Source organism: Anabrus simplex, chromosome 1 (assembly GCF_040414725.1).
Source record: "Anabrus simplex isolate iqAnaSimp1 chromosome 1, ASM4041472v1, whole genome shotgun sequence".
NCBI lineage: Eukaryota > Metazoa > Arthropoda > Insecta > Orthoptera > Tettigoniidae > Anabrus > Anabrus simplex.
In genome coordinates this window covers 1,194,545,127-1,194,564,454 of record NC_090265.1, presented here as the reverse complement: position 1 = coordinate 1,194,564,454, position 19,328 = coordinate 1,194,545,127, and the positions used below count along the sequence as shown (strand labels likewise).

Here is a 19,328-nt window from a genome sequence, read left to right as displayed (position 1 = left end):
GAATCAGGGGTACTTATCGAATTCAGCGACGTCCCATACTCAGCTCTACGGCCTCATGGTTTCAGGTCGGCCCCTTGATGAGAATTAAGCCATCATATTGGCGACCTTAGCATGCAAACCAATGCCTTTCTCGATACCCATGTTCTTCATTCTTGCAGGTTTTAATGTTTCACATGGCTTCACATATTACCACACTAAAATGCACAAACACATGTATAAATAACTTATAACAACACATTAAACACTTGTTTACACCAATAATATATACTTTGTCTCTGCTATTTTTTTTGCAATTCTCAACACGCAGCACTGCGAAGCGTCTGTATATCAATATCATTCCGGTCTTTCCTGCTTTATCAAAGTTAGTATTATAAGATTGTCTTCCCAATTTCTACAAGATTTTTCACCATTATCTAGTTAAAAATGAAATCTATCGGATCCCGTTGTATCCTATCGACAGTTATAGTTATCAGCCTGAGAAATGCTCAAGATCGTTAGTTCGCATCGAACACCATGCGCCTTTCGTCCGGTCCATTCAAAATCACGCAGCAGAGTGGTTCTTCTAAGTGGCTTCTCCCTGCACACTAGCTTCTGGGTACGGAGTTCGGGGAACCCCATCATTAGTGGTGCAATATCCTGTCCTGTATGACTGCATTTATTGGTTACGTTAGATCACTAGGAATATGTCATCTTTAATTCTCATCCACAGGAGAGCTTAAATTTGATTCCACACTGTCCCTCAGTAATTTAGTTAATTTTGGAGGGCATTCATACGGGCGTCCATATTTAATTTTCCCCCATCACTTCGAACTTGCTGTGCTCCTATTCGCTACTCAGAAATGCTGCCAACTTATAATTTGAGTACCTCAATCACACACCTCTCTCACGATAGCGTGGAATATTCCATTACTTCCATATTACGTCATCAAATGACTCTGACACGTGGACCTTAGCTCCAAGCTTGGGCAAGCGAAATTGCACCATATATCCGGCCTCTAATGTAACTGTAATCCATTTCCCTGTATCTTTCTATAATTTACAATATTCTAAGACAATGATATGGACCATTTGGGTTCAGTAATATTAATTCCTTGGATTCGAATAATTTCTTCGGGTATACAGTTTAAGTTTAGATGTCTGCAGTTCCCCATTTGTTTCAGTTTTGCTATGAATATCAACAAGGCACAAGAACAATCTCTTAAAGTAGTACAACTCCATCTTCCGAAAGGCTGCTTCTCCCATTGTCAACTGTACGTGGTTTGTTCAAGAGTTGGAAAGGCAAATGCACTATACATCTTAGCTCCATTTGGAAGGACATTAATATAGTTCAACCGGAAGCTCTATAAAGAAAAAATATGTTTTTATTATATAAAACAGTTGAATTAATAAATGCGGGCAAAGCTGCGGGTACATGCTAGTCAAACATATAATCTAGTGTACAGGTGGCTAACTATATATAAGGCAATAAATTCGTGTATGCATCTAAAATAAGTGACATGAAGATCAATGAAGTCATTTTCACACATTTAACATGTACAGTACCTCAATCCAGAGATATTCCACTTATTCTCCTTGAATGGAATCTTATGAGACTGATTTGGTGATAGGAGTGGAATCGTGGTTGAGAGAAGGGGTGGGTAATAGAGAAGTATCCAGAAGGATACACAGTCTATCGTAGAGACCGAGGAGATAAAAAGGGAGGGGGGGGTGTTTATTCTGGCGAAGGAAACTTACTGTTCAAATGAATGGTTTACTGATGAAAGGGATGAAATATTAGGGATAAAATTAGTTTGTGATAATATGAAGGAGGTGGGAATTATAGGAACATACAGGCCTGGAAGAGAGGAAAGAGACATGGAAATATTTGAGAAAATAATAGATTATACTCATAAAAACAATAATAATGATATGGTAATAATTGGGGGAGATCTAAATTTGCCTGAAGTTGAATGGAATGGAGCTGCTAGTGAAGCCCATGAACAGAAACTGGCAAATAAGTTAATTTGGGAGGGAGGATTTACATAAGTAGTACAAGAACCGACTCATCTCAATAACTTACTAGATGTATTCTTGGTTAAACCATGGGAAATTGTTGATAAAACTGAGGTAATTGAAGGAATAGGAGACATAAGGCTGTAATAATGGATATAGGACTCGTACCAAAAAGGCTTAATAAGAGGGTTACACAAGACAAGAAATTGTACAGAAAAACTAAAGTTGATGAATTTGGGACTTACCGGTACCTTAAATCACAATTCAGTTGTTGGATAAGTGAAGGGAGTAACGTGGATACACTTTGGGCTAAATTTAAAGGAATCATTTGGGAAGGAGAGAAGAGATTTGTACCTGTTAAGAAGGGTAAAATGACCTCAGACCCTGTTTATTATACAAGGGAAATAAGAAAATTAAAAAGAAAATGTAGAATAGTAAACAGGAAAATCAAAGAGGGTAGGGAGAGTAGAGAAACTAGAAAACAGCTAATGAGGGAACTGAATAGAGTGAAAAAGGAAGCAAAAGAGAATTATATGAATGGCATACTTCAAGAGGGTAATGACCACAAAGGGAAATGGAAAAAGCTGTATTCATATATCAGGAATCAAAAAGGAAAAGGAATCCAAATTTCTACAATGGTGGGAGAAGGGGGTGAACACTACGGTATTTAACAGATACTGAGAAAGCAAACCTATTTAGTAGGGAATTCAGAGATTCAGTAGACGATTGTCAGGAGTTGGAAACCGAAACAAAAGATAGAGAGGGAGAGACACAGAGGGAAACAAGAAGCTTCTCATTCACAAATGAAGATATTTTCAGAGAAATCCAACTGCTTCGACAAGGAAAAGCAGCAAGAAGTGATCAAATTACTGGGGAGGTATTAAAGACAATGGGGTGGTACATAGTGCCTTATTTAAAATTTCTCTTTGACTATGTCATAAATGATAGTGTAATACCAAAGGAATGGAAGAAATCTATAATAATACCAATTTATAAAGGGAAGGGTGATAAAAGGAAACCAGAGAACTACAGACCAATCAGCCTGACCAGTATAGTTTGTCAAATACTGGAGAGTTTAATATCAAAGTACATCAGAGGGATATGTGATGATAAAAATTGGTTCATGAGGAGCCAGTATGGATTTAGAGAGAAATTTTCTTGTGGGGCACAACTGGTGGGATTTCAGCAGGACATATCACATAAGTTGGATTCAGGAGGCCAGTTAGATTGCATAGCCATAGATCTTTCCAAAACCTTTGATAGAGTGGAACATGGAATATTATTAAAGAAATTGGAGGGAACAGGATTGGACGTAAGGGTTACACGTTGGATAAGAACATTTCTAAATTCAAGGGTTCAGAAAGTCAAAGTAGGAAATAATGTATCTCAGGAAGAGAAAGTTTGGAAGTTTGGGGGTCCGTTACTTTTCTTAATATACGGAAATGATTTAGGGAACAATATAACATCAAAAATAAGATTGTATGCAGATGACATAATTGTTTATAGGGAAATAAACAACATTGAGGATTGTTCAGAATTACAAAGGGACCTTGAAAGTATCCAACAATGAGTGGAAGAAAATAATATGAAGGTTAATGGAGGCAAATCAACTGTTACAACTTTTACAAACAGGAGCTTTAAAACTGAATTTGAATATACTTTGTATGGCAAGTGCAAATACTTAGGTGTGAGATTTGAAAGTAATTTGCACTGGAAGGGTCATGTTGATGATATTGTTTGGAAAGCATACAGATCGTTACATGTCATAATGAGGCTACTTAAAGGATGCAATAAAGAATTAAAAGAAAGAGCTTGCATCCGGGAGATAGTAGGTTCGAATCCCACTATCGGCAGCCCTGAAGATGGTTTTCCGTGGTTTCCCATTTTCACACCAGGCAAATGCTGGGGCTGTACCTTAATTAAGGCCACAGCCGCTTCCTTCCAACTCCTAGCCCTTTCCTATCCCATCGTCGCCATAAGACCTATCTGTGTCAGTGCGACGTAAAGCCCCTAGCAAAAAAAAAAAAAAAAAATTAAAAGAAATAAGTACTTAAGTATGGTTCGTCCATTATTGGAATATGCAAACAGTGTTTGGGATCCTCACCAAGAATACCTAATAAAAGAAATAGATAGTGTGCAGAGGAAAGCAGCAAGATTTGTAACAGGGGATTTCAGGAGAAAGAGTAGTGTATCAGAAATGTTAAAGGAACTTGGGTGGGAAACTTTAAGTAAGAAAAGGGAGAAAACTAGACTTACAGGATTATATAGAGCCTATACAAGAGAAGAAGCATGGGGAGATATCCGTGAGAGGCTTCAGTCGGAAAATAATTATATCGGCAGGACTGACCACAAATATAAAATTAGAAGGAATTTTAGCAGAAGCGATTGGGGTAAATTTTCATTCATTGGGAAGGGTGTGAAGGAGTGGAACAGTTTACCAGGGGAAGTGTTTGATCCTTTTCCAAAATCTGTACAGATATTCAAGAAGAGAATAAACAGCAACAGAGAAAATAAATGAAGTGTTAGAGGGCATTCGACCAGTGCAGGTTATTGTAAATAAAAAAATGTGTGAATAAATTAATTCCATCCCCTGGTCTAAGGACTTTGGACAGCCAAAGTAGGGGACTGCCTGTATGGGTGAAGTACAGTGGGGACTTCGAGGGCCCTGGGACCGCTACGGTAGCTGTGAAGGCCCTTCAGGAACTCTGAAAAGTGGTGGCAAAAGGGGCTCCGGTTAAGACGCAGCAGGTCGTTATGCTACTTAGGTTCCAGAACGGGTAAAAAAAAAAGTAAATAAATAAATGCAATGTAAATATTAATCTTATACCAGTTGTATAGTATCATTTGAAGTAATTCCACATACTGTATATCAGTTGACTATATTTGTAAGTAGTACAGGAAATATTATAAGTAGAATTTTGTAAACAATATAAATTTATTAAGGATGAGCTGTGTGTTTAATAGAAAACATTGTTAGCGTAAATTGTATAATATTGTATCATAGGAAAATTTTCTTCACTTGTTAATTTAATATTTAGTGCTTGACAATAATGTATTTTAGCGTACCATTTGCCACCGAGGTAGACACCTCATTTGCAAATAAAGAGATTTTGATTTGATGTGCCCAGTGAACGTGCTTTGATAAGCTACTCTTTCTATGTTACCCTTTTCTAGACTTTATAATAAGAGCTGACAGCTTGACCAAAGAGAGAACTTAGGATTATGACAGCAGAGAGGCATAGTTCATGGCTTCTTACCAGGGTAGCTGCTTTTCTAATCCTGGCCTATACATGTGAGATGTTTGAACTGAAAAGTCATACCTTTGTGGATTGGATTATCAGTTACCAGAATTTATCTTTTGTCCAAACTGTACTGCAACTGACAATTATTTCAAGGTGTTGTTAACCTTTATGATCAAAGATGCACATTAAAATATGTTCTTATTTTTAATCTTAAAATGTGTCTTCTTTATGCAAAATTAAGGGAAGTTTGTTGCAACTAGTTGTAATCCACTAATTTTAGACATTGAAGCAATTTGGCATCCAAGATTTGTTATGCCTTGACTTAAAACATCATTGTCATTTCCCCTTATCCAGCTCCTGCCAGGTCAGGGTGTTGATGGTATATCTCCACTGCTGCCTCTCCTTCCACCACATCTTCTCAGTAATTTTATTCCATTGCAGTCTTCTTTTTCTTATATTGTTTTTGACAGAGTATATCCATCTTATTCTGGGCCTCTTTCCCTCTATCTTAGCCTCCAACATTTGTTGTGGTATCCTTCCCTCCTCCATCCTCATAATATGTCCAAACCATTTCAGTTTATTCTTCTCCCTCCTTATCACTCAATTTTTCTATCTCTATTTCTTTTCTGGCCTCAACATTTCTTACTCTGTCTCTCTAGTCTTTCATACCATACTCAGGAACTTCATTTCACTGGCCACAATTTTTACTCTCATCTCTTGCTGTCGATGTCCAAGTCTCTGATGCATATGTTAATATAAGGGTATAGTACATCTTGTACATTATCTCTTTACATTTCATAGGAACTTCTCTGTTCTGCACAAGGTTCCTTACATTCTGTTGGAATATATTTCCCACTTGTACCCTTCTGCTGATCTCCTTATCCAACCTTGCATCTTGCATTATTTCACTTCCCAAATATTTGAAGCACTCAACAATCTTAAGGTTTTGTCCTCAAATGCTAATGAATCCTTTTCCTGCCTTTCTCCTCTTGTCATCACCACTGTTTTGCTTTTCTTCAAACTGATTTTTATACCATATTTCTCAATATTTTAATTTAAAGCCTCCAGTTGAACTTTAATTTCTGTAATTGTTGACTCCCCAGATCACTGTCATCCACAAACAATATCATTTTCATATCCCCTCTATCCTGCCTGCTGCCATTTCTTGATTGATACAGTACTTTTGTATCCATCCCTTGGCACAGGCCAGAGTAAAGTGTAGCTTTCACCGAAGTCCCTGTCTCATCCATGGCTGTGACAACATGGAAGCTGCTGGGGTATGAGTGGTCCTGAGTAATGACATTCAGAACACGACTAGTGCATCTGAGTGTTATGAAAGGTGTTGCTCATAGGGTCAGTCGTGCTGCAATAGCACTTTCTGACCCAGTGAGGAAAGCAATGGCAAATTACCTCACTCCTCGTCTTGCCCAGTACGCCTCATTTTAGTGCTGCCATTGGTTTTTGCAGTTTCCTTATAACCACATAACCTTTGGTGGTGCTATTTGAGGATCCAACCAGCCTCTGGGCTGATGACCTAACAGACAGACATACATCCCCTCTATATGTTGCCTTTGTTTCGTTTCAAATGTCATCCTTAACAATTTTAAATATAAGTGGAGACAACATACTTCCCTGTCTTAGTCCAGTTTGGTTTCTAAACCAATCTGTTCTCCCCACTGGAGTCTGGACACAACTGGAACAGTTTTTATACATCGCTTTCCCTAAATCCCGTGATTGACTTCTACATCCTTTTCTTTCCAGGGCTTCCGCATACCTTTTCTCTATTAACACTATCGTATGATTTCACTAGATCAAGGAATACCATCACCAGATCTTTTCCATATCCCCACTGCTTTTCCATCAGTACGGCAATATCATAGTAAATATAGGGTCTATCGTTAACCTGCCCTGTCGAAAGCCATACTGCTCTTTTCTTTCCACCCTTCATCTCACCCTCCTTTCTATTATTATCTTCAAAATTTTGGCTATTGGTGACAATAGTGTAATTCCTCAATAATTGTCACATACCTTCTTGTCACAACATAACCTGTAAAAATTTGGGACTTATAGCACTGATCGTTCTGGTTGATGGAAAACCTGTAGTCTCAAAATGAAATGCTCTACTACAGTTCATAACTACTTCTTTGCACTCTTGTTAACATCAACCTTTATTTTCTGCTAAAAGTTTAGCACTGATCTAAGAGTACCTTCAGGAAACCTTTCCATGGAGTCATCAAGAAGCTGCATGCGAGATGAATCAGTGATTGATTATCTACCATATTCATAATTTTGTTAGGTGACCTCTCTTTGTAAGACTTATAGAGAGCTTGGAGAGCCTAATTCACATTGGTTTGTTTTTTTAAATAACATAATTACATCTTGGTCATGCATTACTTTTATTTTTGCTCTTCTTTTACAGGGAGGATTGAAAGCAGCAATCCATGCAGATGTTATTCAAGGTCTTGTTATGACAGCATGCAGTTTGGCAGTAATTATCCAGGGCTGCATTAATTTAGGTGGTGTCAGCCCTGTGATCAACATTTCAAAAGAAAGAGGCCGTCTTCAGTTCTTTAAGTGAGTGCCAGAATGGAATTTGTAGTGATGAACAGGTATCAGTTGAACAAATATCTCTGAACTTAAGTCTGGAAATAGTCAGATGTTTTCTAACAATCTATAATATTTTTCTCCAATCAGTCCTGTGCTCAAAGTACAATAGTTCACTTGTTTTAACTTACATAGTTATGTCCACTGTCTTTGTCTCATGGGATGGGCCAGTGACCTTAGATGTTAGGCCTCTTTAAACAACATCATCATGATCATGTCTCATGGTTACCATAGTAATTTTCTACCTGGTTAGGATTGCTATGTCAAAATTTTCAAATGCAGGATATTCTTTTAGAAAATACTGGGCATTTGATGTATGGTATGTATACCATATATATCTAATATAAGCAGAACAAATTACTTAGGCTAATATTAAATTTAACTTAAATTTCAATCCATAGAAGATGGCCAGGTCAGGAACCTCCTGCTAGCATATATATTTGTGGATCTGCAGCTGTCTGGCTGAGGGTTGGGTGGCCAGTACCAAATCTGATGAACTAAATGAGAACCAACAGCTATGGTTGGAGGAGTTCTCCCTTAAGAGGTTGTTGAAGCCTTTGTGGAGGAAATGCTGCATAAATTCATCAGAAGCTGCTGCCGTACAGGTGTGGCAGGGGTGTGCTTCAAGCTAAAGGGGTTATTCTCAACAGAAAAAACCTTGAGTACATTAGGCTTAGCAAGACATTAAGAGTGGTAAATTTACGTTCAATTCATATATGAGCCCCTGAACACAAGTCAACTAAGACTAAGTTTACACTAGCAAGTAACTTGTGCAAGTTATTGCTTCAAATTCTTGCAAGGCAGTTGCTGCTGGGTTTACGCTTCATGCAAGAAAAACAAGCAAGTTACTTGTAAAAGTTTATCACAAGTAACTTACAGATACTGTTTACACGTGCTTGCAGTGCTAGTCAACCAAAATGGCAACATACAGGCAGACAAGATGTGCTGCAGCTCTCTTAATTTTTATGAATAAAGAACAAGAAGCATATGAATAAATGGTAAAAATGCTGCCCGACTGTGCAAATTATGCCAGCAAAATTTACAATACACTGATGACAAATGGGTAACATTTCTTTAAATTTGTGATTGTGTTATGAATGTGGTGGTAGTTAATATTAAACATGTAAATTTTCATTCAAATAAGGATTCCTGGAATTTTAAAATGTGAAAAATCATGAAATTTAGACTGGTGAATGGTGCATCTCTCTCCTTAATGATGTTTAGCTCGTAATAGATCAGAATGAAATGGAAATGTGCTACCTGACAAAGATTCTCTATGATTTTCTCCTAGAAATCAAACTCACAATAAATGGGGCCGCCCATTCTAAACCCACAGTATGCAAGAAAGAGCTACAAATCGGTTTGGTAAAACACTGCTAGAAAGTATTATTTCATATTCTAATTCAACTATTTAAATTTTCTACGTTTTGGCAACTTTACATTTGTTGCATGTGGGCTACTGATACTCTCTAGGCCTAAAATGTTTTAACACCCAGTACCCAGCATTTTCCTCATCCAGAAAGTCAGCTGGTGCTGCTTCGGTCAAGCAGCTTATGAAAAGTACGCAATAGTAAAAACAGTAACATAATTAGGGACCCGCCCTCACAAAACTCTCTTCCTCTCTTAAATAAAACAGGCGTAAAATTTCATAAAATCACAACCCAAAATCCAGTGCACAGTATTTTGAAAATTCAAGTAACTACAGTAATAAATATTCCATAATAGGGAGAATAGGGAATAAAGGATCCACAACCTTGCCCTAAAAAAAAAAAAAAAAAAAAAAAAGAGGAAAACAAATAGGCTTGTCTTTGCTAAGGAACATACTCTATCCAAAGTCGCTGCAATGCTACTCTCTATGAATTTCATTGCTGAGAAATACACCCACCAAGACTCTACCAGTATCCCTGAGGAGCCACTTTTTAATTTTGCAAGTTTCTTCACTTTCTGGGAAAACTGTGTTTTCAAGTTGTGCCATTTTAGCAGTATTTCCTTCAGTGATGCATTAAAATCCTCCACAGTTGTGTTGAAAGTATTGGATTTCTTACTTCTGTCTCTGAATTCACTGCTGTACGAGGTAAACATCCCAAATTGCTGGGAAGCTCTCAATTTTTTGTATCAATTAACTGGTGTCCTTCGTGGACCATTTGTTTTTTGTTTTTCCTCCATTTCTGAAAAATAAATTTGAGCAAATGTGTGGTGATCACATGAATGTAATTATGTTTTTCAAATTAAATTACAATATACACAGAAACAAATGTGTGAAATGTGATTACCTACTTACCACAACTTGCACCTTCCACGTGCACAAAATAGGATTGGATTCTATCAGTGCAAATAACTTGCAGAAGCTTACGAAATGTCCTTCACACTGCTTGCATGAGACTGGCTGCAAGCTTCATGTCCAAGAAATTGCTAACTGCTAATTGCTGGTACAAGTGCTGCAAGTCAGCTTGCTGGGGAATTTAGACTTGCAAGTTGCTCTGTGCAAGTAAATTGCTGCAAGAACTTGCTAGTGTAAATGTAGCCTAAGGCATCAGAATTAGTAGACCTATCCCAGGTATAATGGCTTACTGCCTGATGAAAGACAGGGTCATGAAACCATGCACCAATCTTGGGGGATAAAACACGAATTGGGACCATCATTGTACCTGGTCTTGCAGGAAAGTGTAAAGACCTAGCAGGCAAGAAAATAATGGTAAGCCTGGGGCTGAGTGAGATTAAGTGGAAAGGTAAAGGGATGAATAAGTTGAGGAAACAGTATAACATATGGTGGCAAGGTAAGAACTAAGAGGTGAGGAAGAAAGTAGGATTCATCATGGTGAATGACCTGGAAGGGATCACTGATGTACAGTATGTCAATGAAAGAATAATAAAGGCAACTGTGCTTCTAGGGAACAGAGAAACTATCACTGGTACAAGTGTATGCACCACAGACTGGGCGTAACCAGGATGATAAACAGTAATTTCTGAAAGATCTAGAAAAAGCCATCCATGAAGAAAGAACCATCATCATAGAAGACCTGAATGCACAGATAAAGACAGAGAAGTCTGGTATGAGAAAGTGAAGGGACTGTATAGGTATGGTGGAAGGAATACAAAAGGGAAACATCCCTGTGACTTCTGTACGAAATATAGTTTGGTGGTAAAAATTGGCTGGTTCAAGAAAAGTCTGTAATAAGGTAATGAGGTACAGTTGGGATAGACAACATAAGACTGTAATATATTGTGTCATTACAGATCAAGGAAGGAGTAGGTTTATGACAGATACCAAAGTAATACCTAGAGCCTTGATAGTGACCACCGATTAGGGTAGTACCAGTAACAGATCTGAAAGACTTTCACATACCAAAAGCACCAACAGGAAGATGCCAAAGTGACAGAGCTTCAGAAATTGGACAAGAGAGAAGACTATCAGGACCAGGCATGAGGTCAGTTGCCAAGAGATGAAGAATGGGCCAGATGGAAGAGAGTCTTGGTAAAGGAAGCTTTTGAAGACTGTGGGCAGACAAGTATGCAAGTGAAGAAGGAAATTAATGGTGGAATGAGTGTGAGAGCAGCCATAAGAGAAAGGGATGCATCACTGAGAGAAAATAAAATTGGAACTTGTAAGGAATGGAGCAAAGATCAAGGACCTCAAAAAAGTGTACAGAGATAAGGAGCTGAAGGTCAAAAGGATAGTTCAAGGAGAGAAGACAAAAGTTTGGATTTTTGCACAGAAAGTGTACGAAGGAAATACAGGATGGTCAAAAACAAAAGGAAACCAATTGCTACAATCAAGGCACTTGAAGATGAAAATGGGAATTAATCAGAAAGGAGGTCCCGAAAGACCATTTGAACCACCTTCCGAATGGATCAGAGGAAAAGAGAAACATAGAACAAGATATGGAAGCATGCTCAGAGGAGCTCCCTATAATCTGAACAGGAACTGAAGCAGCATTAGGGATTATGCCTAAATTAAAACTGCTAGGAGTAGAAGTAGTGAATGCAGATATGATCAAAGCAGCTGGGGTATAGGGTCTGCAGTGGGTACACAGAGTGCTTAATACAGTATGAGAGGACAACAAAGTATCTTCATACTAGGATAAGGGTGTTATTCCCCTAATCAAGAAAAAAAAAAAGCGAATACGTAAAAATCCATCCACTATACAGCGATAAATCTCCTGTCACGTGGGTTGAAAATTCTCAAAGATCATAGACTGAAGGCTGTGAACCATCATAGTTGGAAAAGGAGCAATATGACTTCAGAAATAACAGGTCAACTATAGATCCAGACAGTCTACATATTTGTAAATGAAAGTCTGTTTAGAGCAATCTCTCTCTCTCTCTCTCTCTCTCTCTCTCTCTCTATTAATGAAAAAATGAAAATTGACATGAATTAATGAGGCACCTAGAAGTTGATGCCCACAGGATCCCTAGAAAAATCAGTTTCCTGTAAGCCCAAATTATTAAGTTTTAAGATCCTGCCCTGCCTAACAGTTGTAATGCAAATTTATATGTGCATTGTTCTTTTAAGAATCTTAAGATAAATAAATGTTCCTCAACACTTTCTCAGGGTTTGATGGACTTTCAGAAAACTTGTAATCCCACGAAAACTATAGGTCATCGCTTCAAAGAGAAGAATCTGATTATTGACTATGAAGACTGGATTCCACTTTTCTGTTTGAAGATTTTCTTTCAAGTAATTAATATTTACTAATGTTCTTATGCTGGACTGAAATTTCACATTATACAGTATATTTATTGACTGACCACTCTAATCAAAATATACCTTAGCATGGTAAGAATTTGTATCTGTTTGTCTTAATGTGATTGATTCCTGTTTTTGAGGTTGGTGTTATTCTTCTTGGACACTGCAAAATATCTCTAGTATTGTGTATTTTGAGTACCGGTACCATATATCACATAGTTGGTAAGAGATAGTTTCAGTTAAGCAATCTATATTGAGATCTCCTAGCAGTAGGCCCTACAACTTTATCTTTGTCCAGTCACCCATTAACTCATCCAAAATTTCAAAGAAATTGTTTACATTAACCCCTGGGCATCTGTAAGTTACATACCAATGACAGTAAAGTTTTCAGTTCCTATTTCTACATTTACAGCAAAAAAATTATTTCCATTTCTGTTTTTCTTTTTTTTTGTTATTTGTTTTAACATCGCACTGACACAGATAGGTCTTATGGTGACAATGGGATAGGAAAGGGCTAGGAATGGGAAGGAAGCGACCGTGGCCTTAATTAAGGTACAGCCCCAGCATTTGCCTGGTGTGAAAATAGGAAACTATGGAAAGCCATCTTCAGGGCTACCGACAGTGGGGTTAGAATCCACAAATCCTGGATGCAAGCTCACAGCTGCGCGCTCCTAACCGCACGGCCAACTCGCCCAGTATATTTCCATTTCTACACTAGTCTGTTTTACATTTGTTGTCTTCTGATAAACAAAAGACCTGTCATCTCTGCAATATATAGCGACAACTCCACTCTTGTGTTTACCAGTATCTCTACAGTAACTATGAACTAACCTATAATTTTGAACCCTGTAAAATATAAGTTCCTCTGTCCTAAGACTGTGTTCTGGTACAATGAATATATCAGGCCTGTTTATTAGGAGGAACTCCTCTATAACCTCTGTTTAGTTGCTGAGATATGTGTTGTACAATACTTTTTGATGAACTATTCTTAATGTACCATTTGCTATTTGTTCTGAAACATCACTTGATGAACTGAAGAGTGACTGAATGGGTTGCTATATTTCTAGAAAATAGATCTCAGAGAGTTAGAGTAGGTGAAGCTTTGTCTGACCCTGTAATAGTTGAGAGGGGTGTTCCTCAGGGCAGTGTTATCGGACCTTTATGTTTTCTTATATATATAAATGATATGAGTAAAGGAGTGGAATCGGAGGTAAGGCTTTTTGCGGATGATGTTATTCTCTATAGAGTGATAAATAAGTTACAAGATTGTGAGCAACTGCAACGTGACCTCGAAAATGTTGTGAAATGGACAGCAGGCAATGGTATGTTGATAAACGGGGCTAAAAGTCAGGTTGTGAGTTTCACAAATAGGAAAAGTCCTCTCAGTTTTAATTACTGTGTTGATGGGGTGAAAGTTCCTTTTGGGGATCATTGTAAGTATCTAGGTGTTAATATAAGGAAAGATCTTCACTGGGGTAATCACATAAATGGGATTGTAAATAAAGGGTACCGATCTCTGCACATGGTTATGAGGGTGTTTAGGGGTTGTAGTAAGGATGTAAAGGAGAGTGCATATAAGTCTCTGGTAAGACCCCAACTAGAGTATGGTTCCAGTGTATGGGACCCTCACCAGGATTACCTGATTCAAGAACCGGAAAAAATCCAAAGAAAAGCAGCTCGATTTGTTCTGGGTGATTTCCGACAAAAGAGTGGCGTTACAAAAATGCTGCATTGTTTGAGTTGGGAAAAATTGAGAGAAAGAAGAAGAGCTGCTCGACTAAGTGGTATGTTATAGATGTTGATTCCCATAGGGAATCTGAAATATTTGTTCCGAATGAGCAAATTTATAATACCAATATAAATGGTCCGTTATTGGACATTATAAATTTTCCAGCTAACTCATTCCTGGTTGTCAGCGTTTCGCCCTCGTGTGCTAGGCTGGGCTCATCAGTTGGTACCTAGCACACCTACCAAGACGCTGGTTAGTGCATACCGTGGAGGCCACTGCATAAGCTAATTGTAGCCACCGGCAGTGCCAATGCACTATGAGACACTTTGTCCCATTATCAAAAATTGATGCCTGCTTGGCCATCAGATGATATAGATGTTGATTCCCATAGGGAATCTGAAATATTTGTTCCGAATGAGCAAATTTATAATACCAATATAAATGGTCCGTTATTGGACATTATAAATTTTCCAGCTAACTCATTCCTGGTTGTCAGCGTTTCGCCCTCGTGTGCTAGGCTGGGCTCATCAGTTGGTACCTAGCACACCTACCAAGACGCTGGTTAGTGCATACCGTGGAGGCCACTGCATAAGCTAATTGTAGCCACCGGCAGTGCCAATGCACTATGAGACACTTTGTCCCATTATCAAAAATTGATGCCTGCTTGGCCATCAGATGATATAGATGTTGATTCCCATAGGGAATCTGAAATATTTGTTCCGAATGAGCAAATTTATAATACCAATATAAATGGTCCGTTATTGGACATTATAAATTTTCCAGCTAACTCATTCCTGGTTGTCAGCGTTTCGCCCTCGTGTGCTAGGCTGGGCTCATCAGTTGGTACCTAGCACACCTACCAAGACGCTGGTTAGTGCATACCGTGGAGGCCACTGCATAAGCTAATTGTAGCCACCGGCAGTGCCAATGCACTATGAGACACTTTGTCCCATTATCAAAAATTGATGCCTGCTTGGCCATCAGATGATATAGATGTTGATTCCCATAGGGAATCTGAAATATTTGTTCCGAATGAGCAATGAGGTACCAACTGATGAGCCCAGCCTAGCACACGAGGGCGAAACGCTGACAACCAGGAATGAGTTAGCTGGAAAATTTATAATGTCCAATAACGGACCATTTATATTGGTATTATAAATTTGCTCATTCGGAACAAATATTTCAGATTCCCTATGGGAATCAACATCTATATCATCTGATGGCCAAGCAGGCATCAATTTTTGATAATGGGACAAAGTGTCTCATAGTGCATTGGCACTGCCGGTGGCTACAATTAGCTTATGCAGTGGCCTCCACGGTATGCACTAACCAGCGTCTTGGTAGGTGTGCTAGGTACCAACTGATGAGCCCAGCCTAGCACACGAGGGCGAAACGCTGACAACCAGGAATGAGTTAGCTGGAAAATTTATAATGTCCAATAACGGACCATTTATATTGGTATTATAAGTGGTATGTTCCGAGCTGTCAGCGGAGAGATGGCGTGGAATGACATTAGTAGACGAATAGGTTTGAATGACGTTTATAAAAGTAGGAAAGATCACAATATGAAGATAAAGTTGGAATTCAAGAGGACAAACTGGGGCAAATATTCATTTATAGGAAGGCGAGTTAGGGATTGGAATAATTTACCAAGGGAGATGTTCAATAAATTTCCAATTTCTTTGAAATCATTTCGGAAAAGGCTAGGAAAGCAACAGATAGGGAATCTGCCACCTGGGCGACTGCCCTAAATGCAGATCAGTATTGATTGATTGATTGATTATCTCTAAAACCACGTAGCCTATTAACATCTGAATTGCTATTTGTTCAAATATGGAAGCCCCTGGCTGCATTTACATTATTATTAAAAATATTATCACTAGCCTATAGCTACTTACATTTTCCTTAAAAAGAACTACCGGTAATGTCAAAATTGTCCTTATATCTTGTCACTAGGGCTAAGACTTTTATGTAATATCAGAATGCAAAATATGTACATATTTATGTAATAATATTAGATGAAATATGTAATATTACATAAGAAATTAAAATATGTAATATTAATTTAATTTGTGTATAAATGATATACAGTGATACACAGCCACTTATGATCATTCTGGGACGTGATAATTTGATAATATTAACCGATTGATAACAGTAGCTGAAAAATGAAAATTGATAGGTAGCCTACTGTATTTATTAATAATCTACATGCACTACAATGAAACAGATACCGGAATACATCACTGCAGGACAGTGTGTTCGGGAAGTTTCGACAACATCGTCATCATCAGCATCACTATCTTCTGTTCAGTGTTCTTCACCTCTCATATCTAATTCTGCAGAAGTAACTGCCTCACATGTCGTCTTCTGTCTGTTTCGCATCAGTAATGATGCCCTCATCTATGTTCATCCATTCCTGAAATTCATCATCCGTTAAGCCTGTTGGACACAGTTCAACATTCTCCTCTACTTCTGGTAACTCTCTTAAAAACCCCCATGCTGGAAACAGTTCCTTATTGTAAGTGCTGAGACAATATCCCATGACATGTCTAGAAGATGCGGCACTAGTTTTTATGTGAGTCCTCTGTTTTCTAAGATTCTTGTGCGCATTTCAAGGCATTAATACACTTTCATGGTGTGAATAATTCCTTGATTCCATGGTTGAATTAATGAAGTTGTATTCGCCGGTAAGAAAACCACATTGATGTTCTTGAGCTCACAATTCACAATGTGTGCTGCACAATTGTCAACCAGCTAAACTATTTTATGGTCCAGCCTATTATTCCACTTCAGTAGCCTTTTTTGAAAATTGGTGCACTCATCCATGCATTACAGTTGGAATGATAGTCCACTGGAAACTTATTGATGCCTTTAAAGCAACGTGGGTTCTTACTTTTCCCAACGTAACACTTACTCATTCCTTGGAGGTTTTAGAGCCTTTAGCACTTTCATTTTTGAACAAGTAAGTGTGTTCGGGCAAGGCACGATAATGCAGTGCAGTCTCATCAGCATTATGCACACGTTTGGGAGGGAATTCAGAAGCAATTTTAGGCCACTCTTCTATCCACCTCTCAGCAGCGACAGAATCAATGTGAATAACAACACAGTAAAGGTTTCCGCCTATTCAATACAAAATATATTCACAATATTTTAAAATTACATGGAACTAGTTTCGACCCATCTAGGGGTCATCATCAGCCATATCAAAGCAAAGATCACTCTTGACGAAATCCTAAGAACATGTTAATTTTAACAGTAAGATTATTATGGAATAACAAGTGAATGTGGTAAATGAACTGAGATGTTAGTACGGGACAGGTGAGTAATAGCTAATAAATATACAAGGAATATACATAAGTTCTTACTGTTTTCCATGATTACATAATTTTTACAACACTAAGCCCCCTTTTATACTTTGTTCCAAACCTCTTATGTATATTCCTTGTATATTTATTAGCTATTACTCACCTGTCCCATACTAACATCTCAGTTCATTTACCACATTCACTTGTTATTCCATAATAATCTTACTGTTAAAATTAACATGTTCTTAGGATTTCATCAAGAGTGATCTTTGCTTTGATATGGCTGATGATGACCCCTAGATGGGTCAAAACTAGTTCCATGTAATTTTAAAATATTGTGAATATATTTTGTATTGAATAGGTGGAAACCTTTACTGTGTTGTTACTCATATGTTATTCTCAGTTCAATACGGACCAACAACATGAAATTTATAACCCTTAAGAATCAATGTCCTTCTGCTCACCGTGTATTTGTTTGTACATTATATTTTCTCGTTTCTTCCAAGACATGCGCAGTGTAAAAACAGGTTTTTAAAAGTTGGGAGCATTCCTTTGTATGCACTCTACTCACATACTTGAGAACAAAATCCTTGAAAACAAATGTGATAACATAAACCAAATTCATGATCACAATAAATGGAAGATTTTCAATGTTTCAGTATTTGTCTGTACGCGACTTCATAAAAGTGATTATATAATATGTTTAATAACATTATCCGTGATTACAATAACCGGCGTTCACTGTATTTTAAATATAATATTAGTTGAAGATTCCTCATTTTATTTATTACATTTTTTCAAAATAGTGTGTGATACAATAATTAATCAAAACATGTCCATATTACTTAAATAAATTCCATTATTTATGAAATGCAAAAATTTAATTGAAGTTTCACAATTATTATAATTTTCATAGTCGCTGTTTAAAATATCTGTCCACTAAACATTACTTTTGCAAAACTCAATCTACTTACCATGGGGCTGATGACCTTCGATGTTAGGCCACTTAAAACAACAAGCATCATCATCAATCTACTTACTTCACTACTTCCTGCAATGAAGTATCAGATACATTTCAAAAGTTTTCCATTGCCATGGAATGCTGCCAGTCAGAGAGGATGTTTTTGTATGCAGAAAATGATCTCTCCACATCACAGGAAGTTGCTGGTGCAAATTTCAATAAATTAAATTTTTCAGGGGGGAGATCATCTGGAGGATTCTCTACTTCACCGCTGAGGATCTTCCACACTGCAGTGAGTGTTGAGAAGCCAGTGTTTCTCTCTATAACAGATTCAAATTTTGTCATTACTCCTATTCCAATGGTCCCTTCAACAGTACTTAACTTAGATTTCACATCTTTCATATGTCCAATGATTTCATCAAAGGCATGCCAAGAATTTCTAATTTTAAAATGAAAGAATCCCATATTGCTTTGGATATGAGCTAATTGGCACTGTATATTAGAATAACTGAAGGCACTTTGGGCATCTCTCACAGAAATTGCTGATTTACTTGGAAACAAATCTATCACAGACTTCACATATTTAAAATGTTCATTATAAAAGCAGGTAGCTTCGATCCACATACCCCACCTAGTCAGTACAGGTTGAGTGGGCAATGTTACATTTGTCAATTATTGTTCTCTCTAGTGCAGCACACACTGGGGGGCTTTAATGAATACTTCCTTGGTGTTTGAAAAAGTGTTGTTCACTTGTGGATATTTACTTTGGCACTTCTTCGGCAACACATTGGCGTCCATGGGCGAG

The 19,328-nt window shown here is 37.7% G+C and overlaps 1 protein-coding gene across 3 annotated transcripts in view; it reads left to right on the top strand.

The window, feature by feature from the left end:
- Positions 1-19,328, top strand: part of LOC136877429 (sodium-coupled monocarboxylate transporter 2) — a 426,077-nt gene that overhangs the window by 340,838 nt on the left and 65,911 nt on the right. For all 3 annotated transcript variants that reach the window (XM_067151480.2, XM_067151461.2, XM_067151471.2), the window contains one exon: positions 7,654-7,808. In XM_067151480.2, the coding sequence (XP_067007581.1) occupies positions 7,654-7,808 (155 nt within the window). The remainder of the gene's footprint in view (positions 1-7,653; positions 7,809-19,328) is intronic.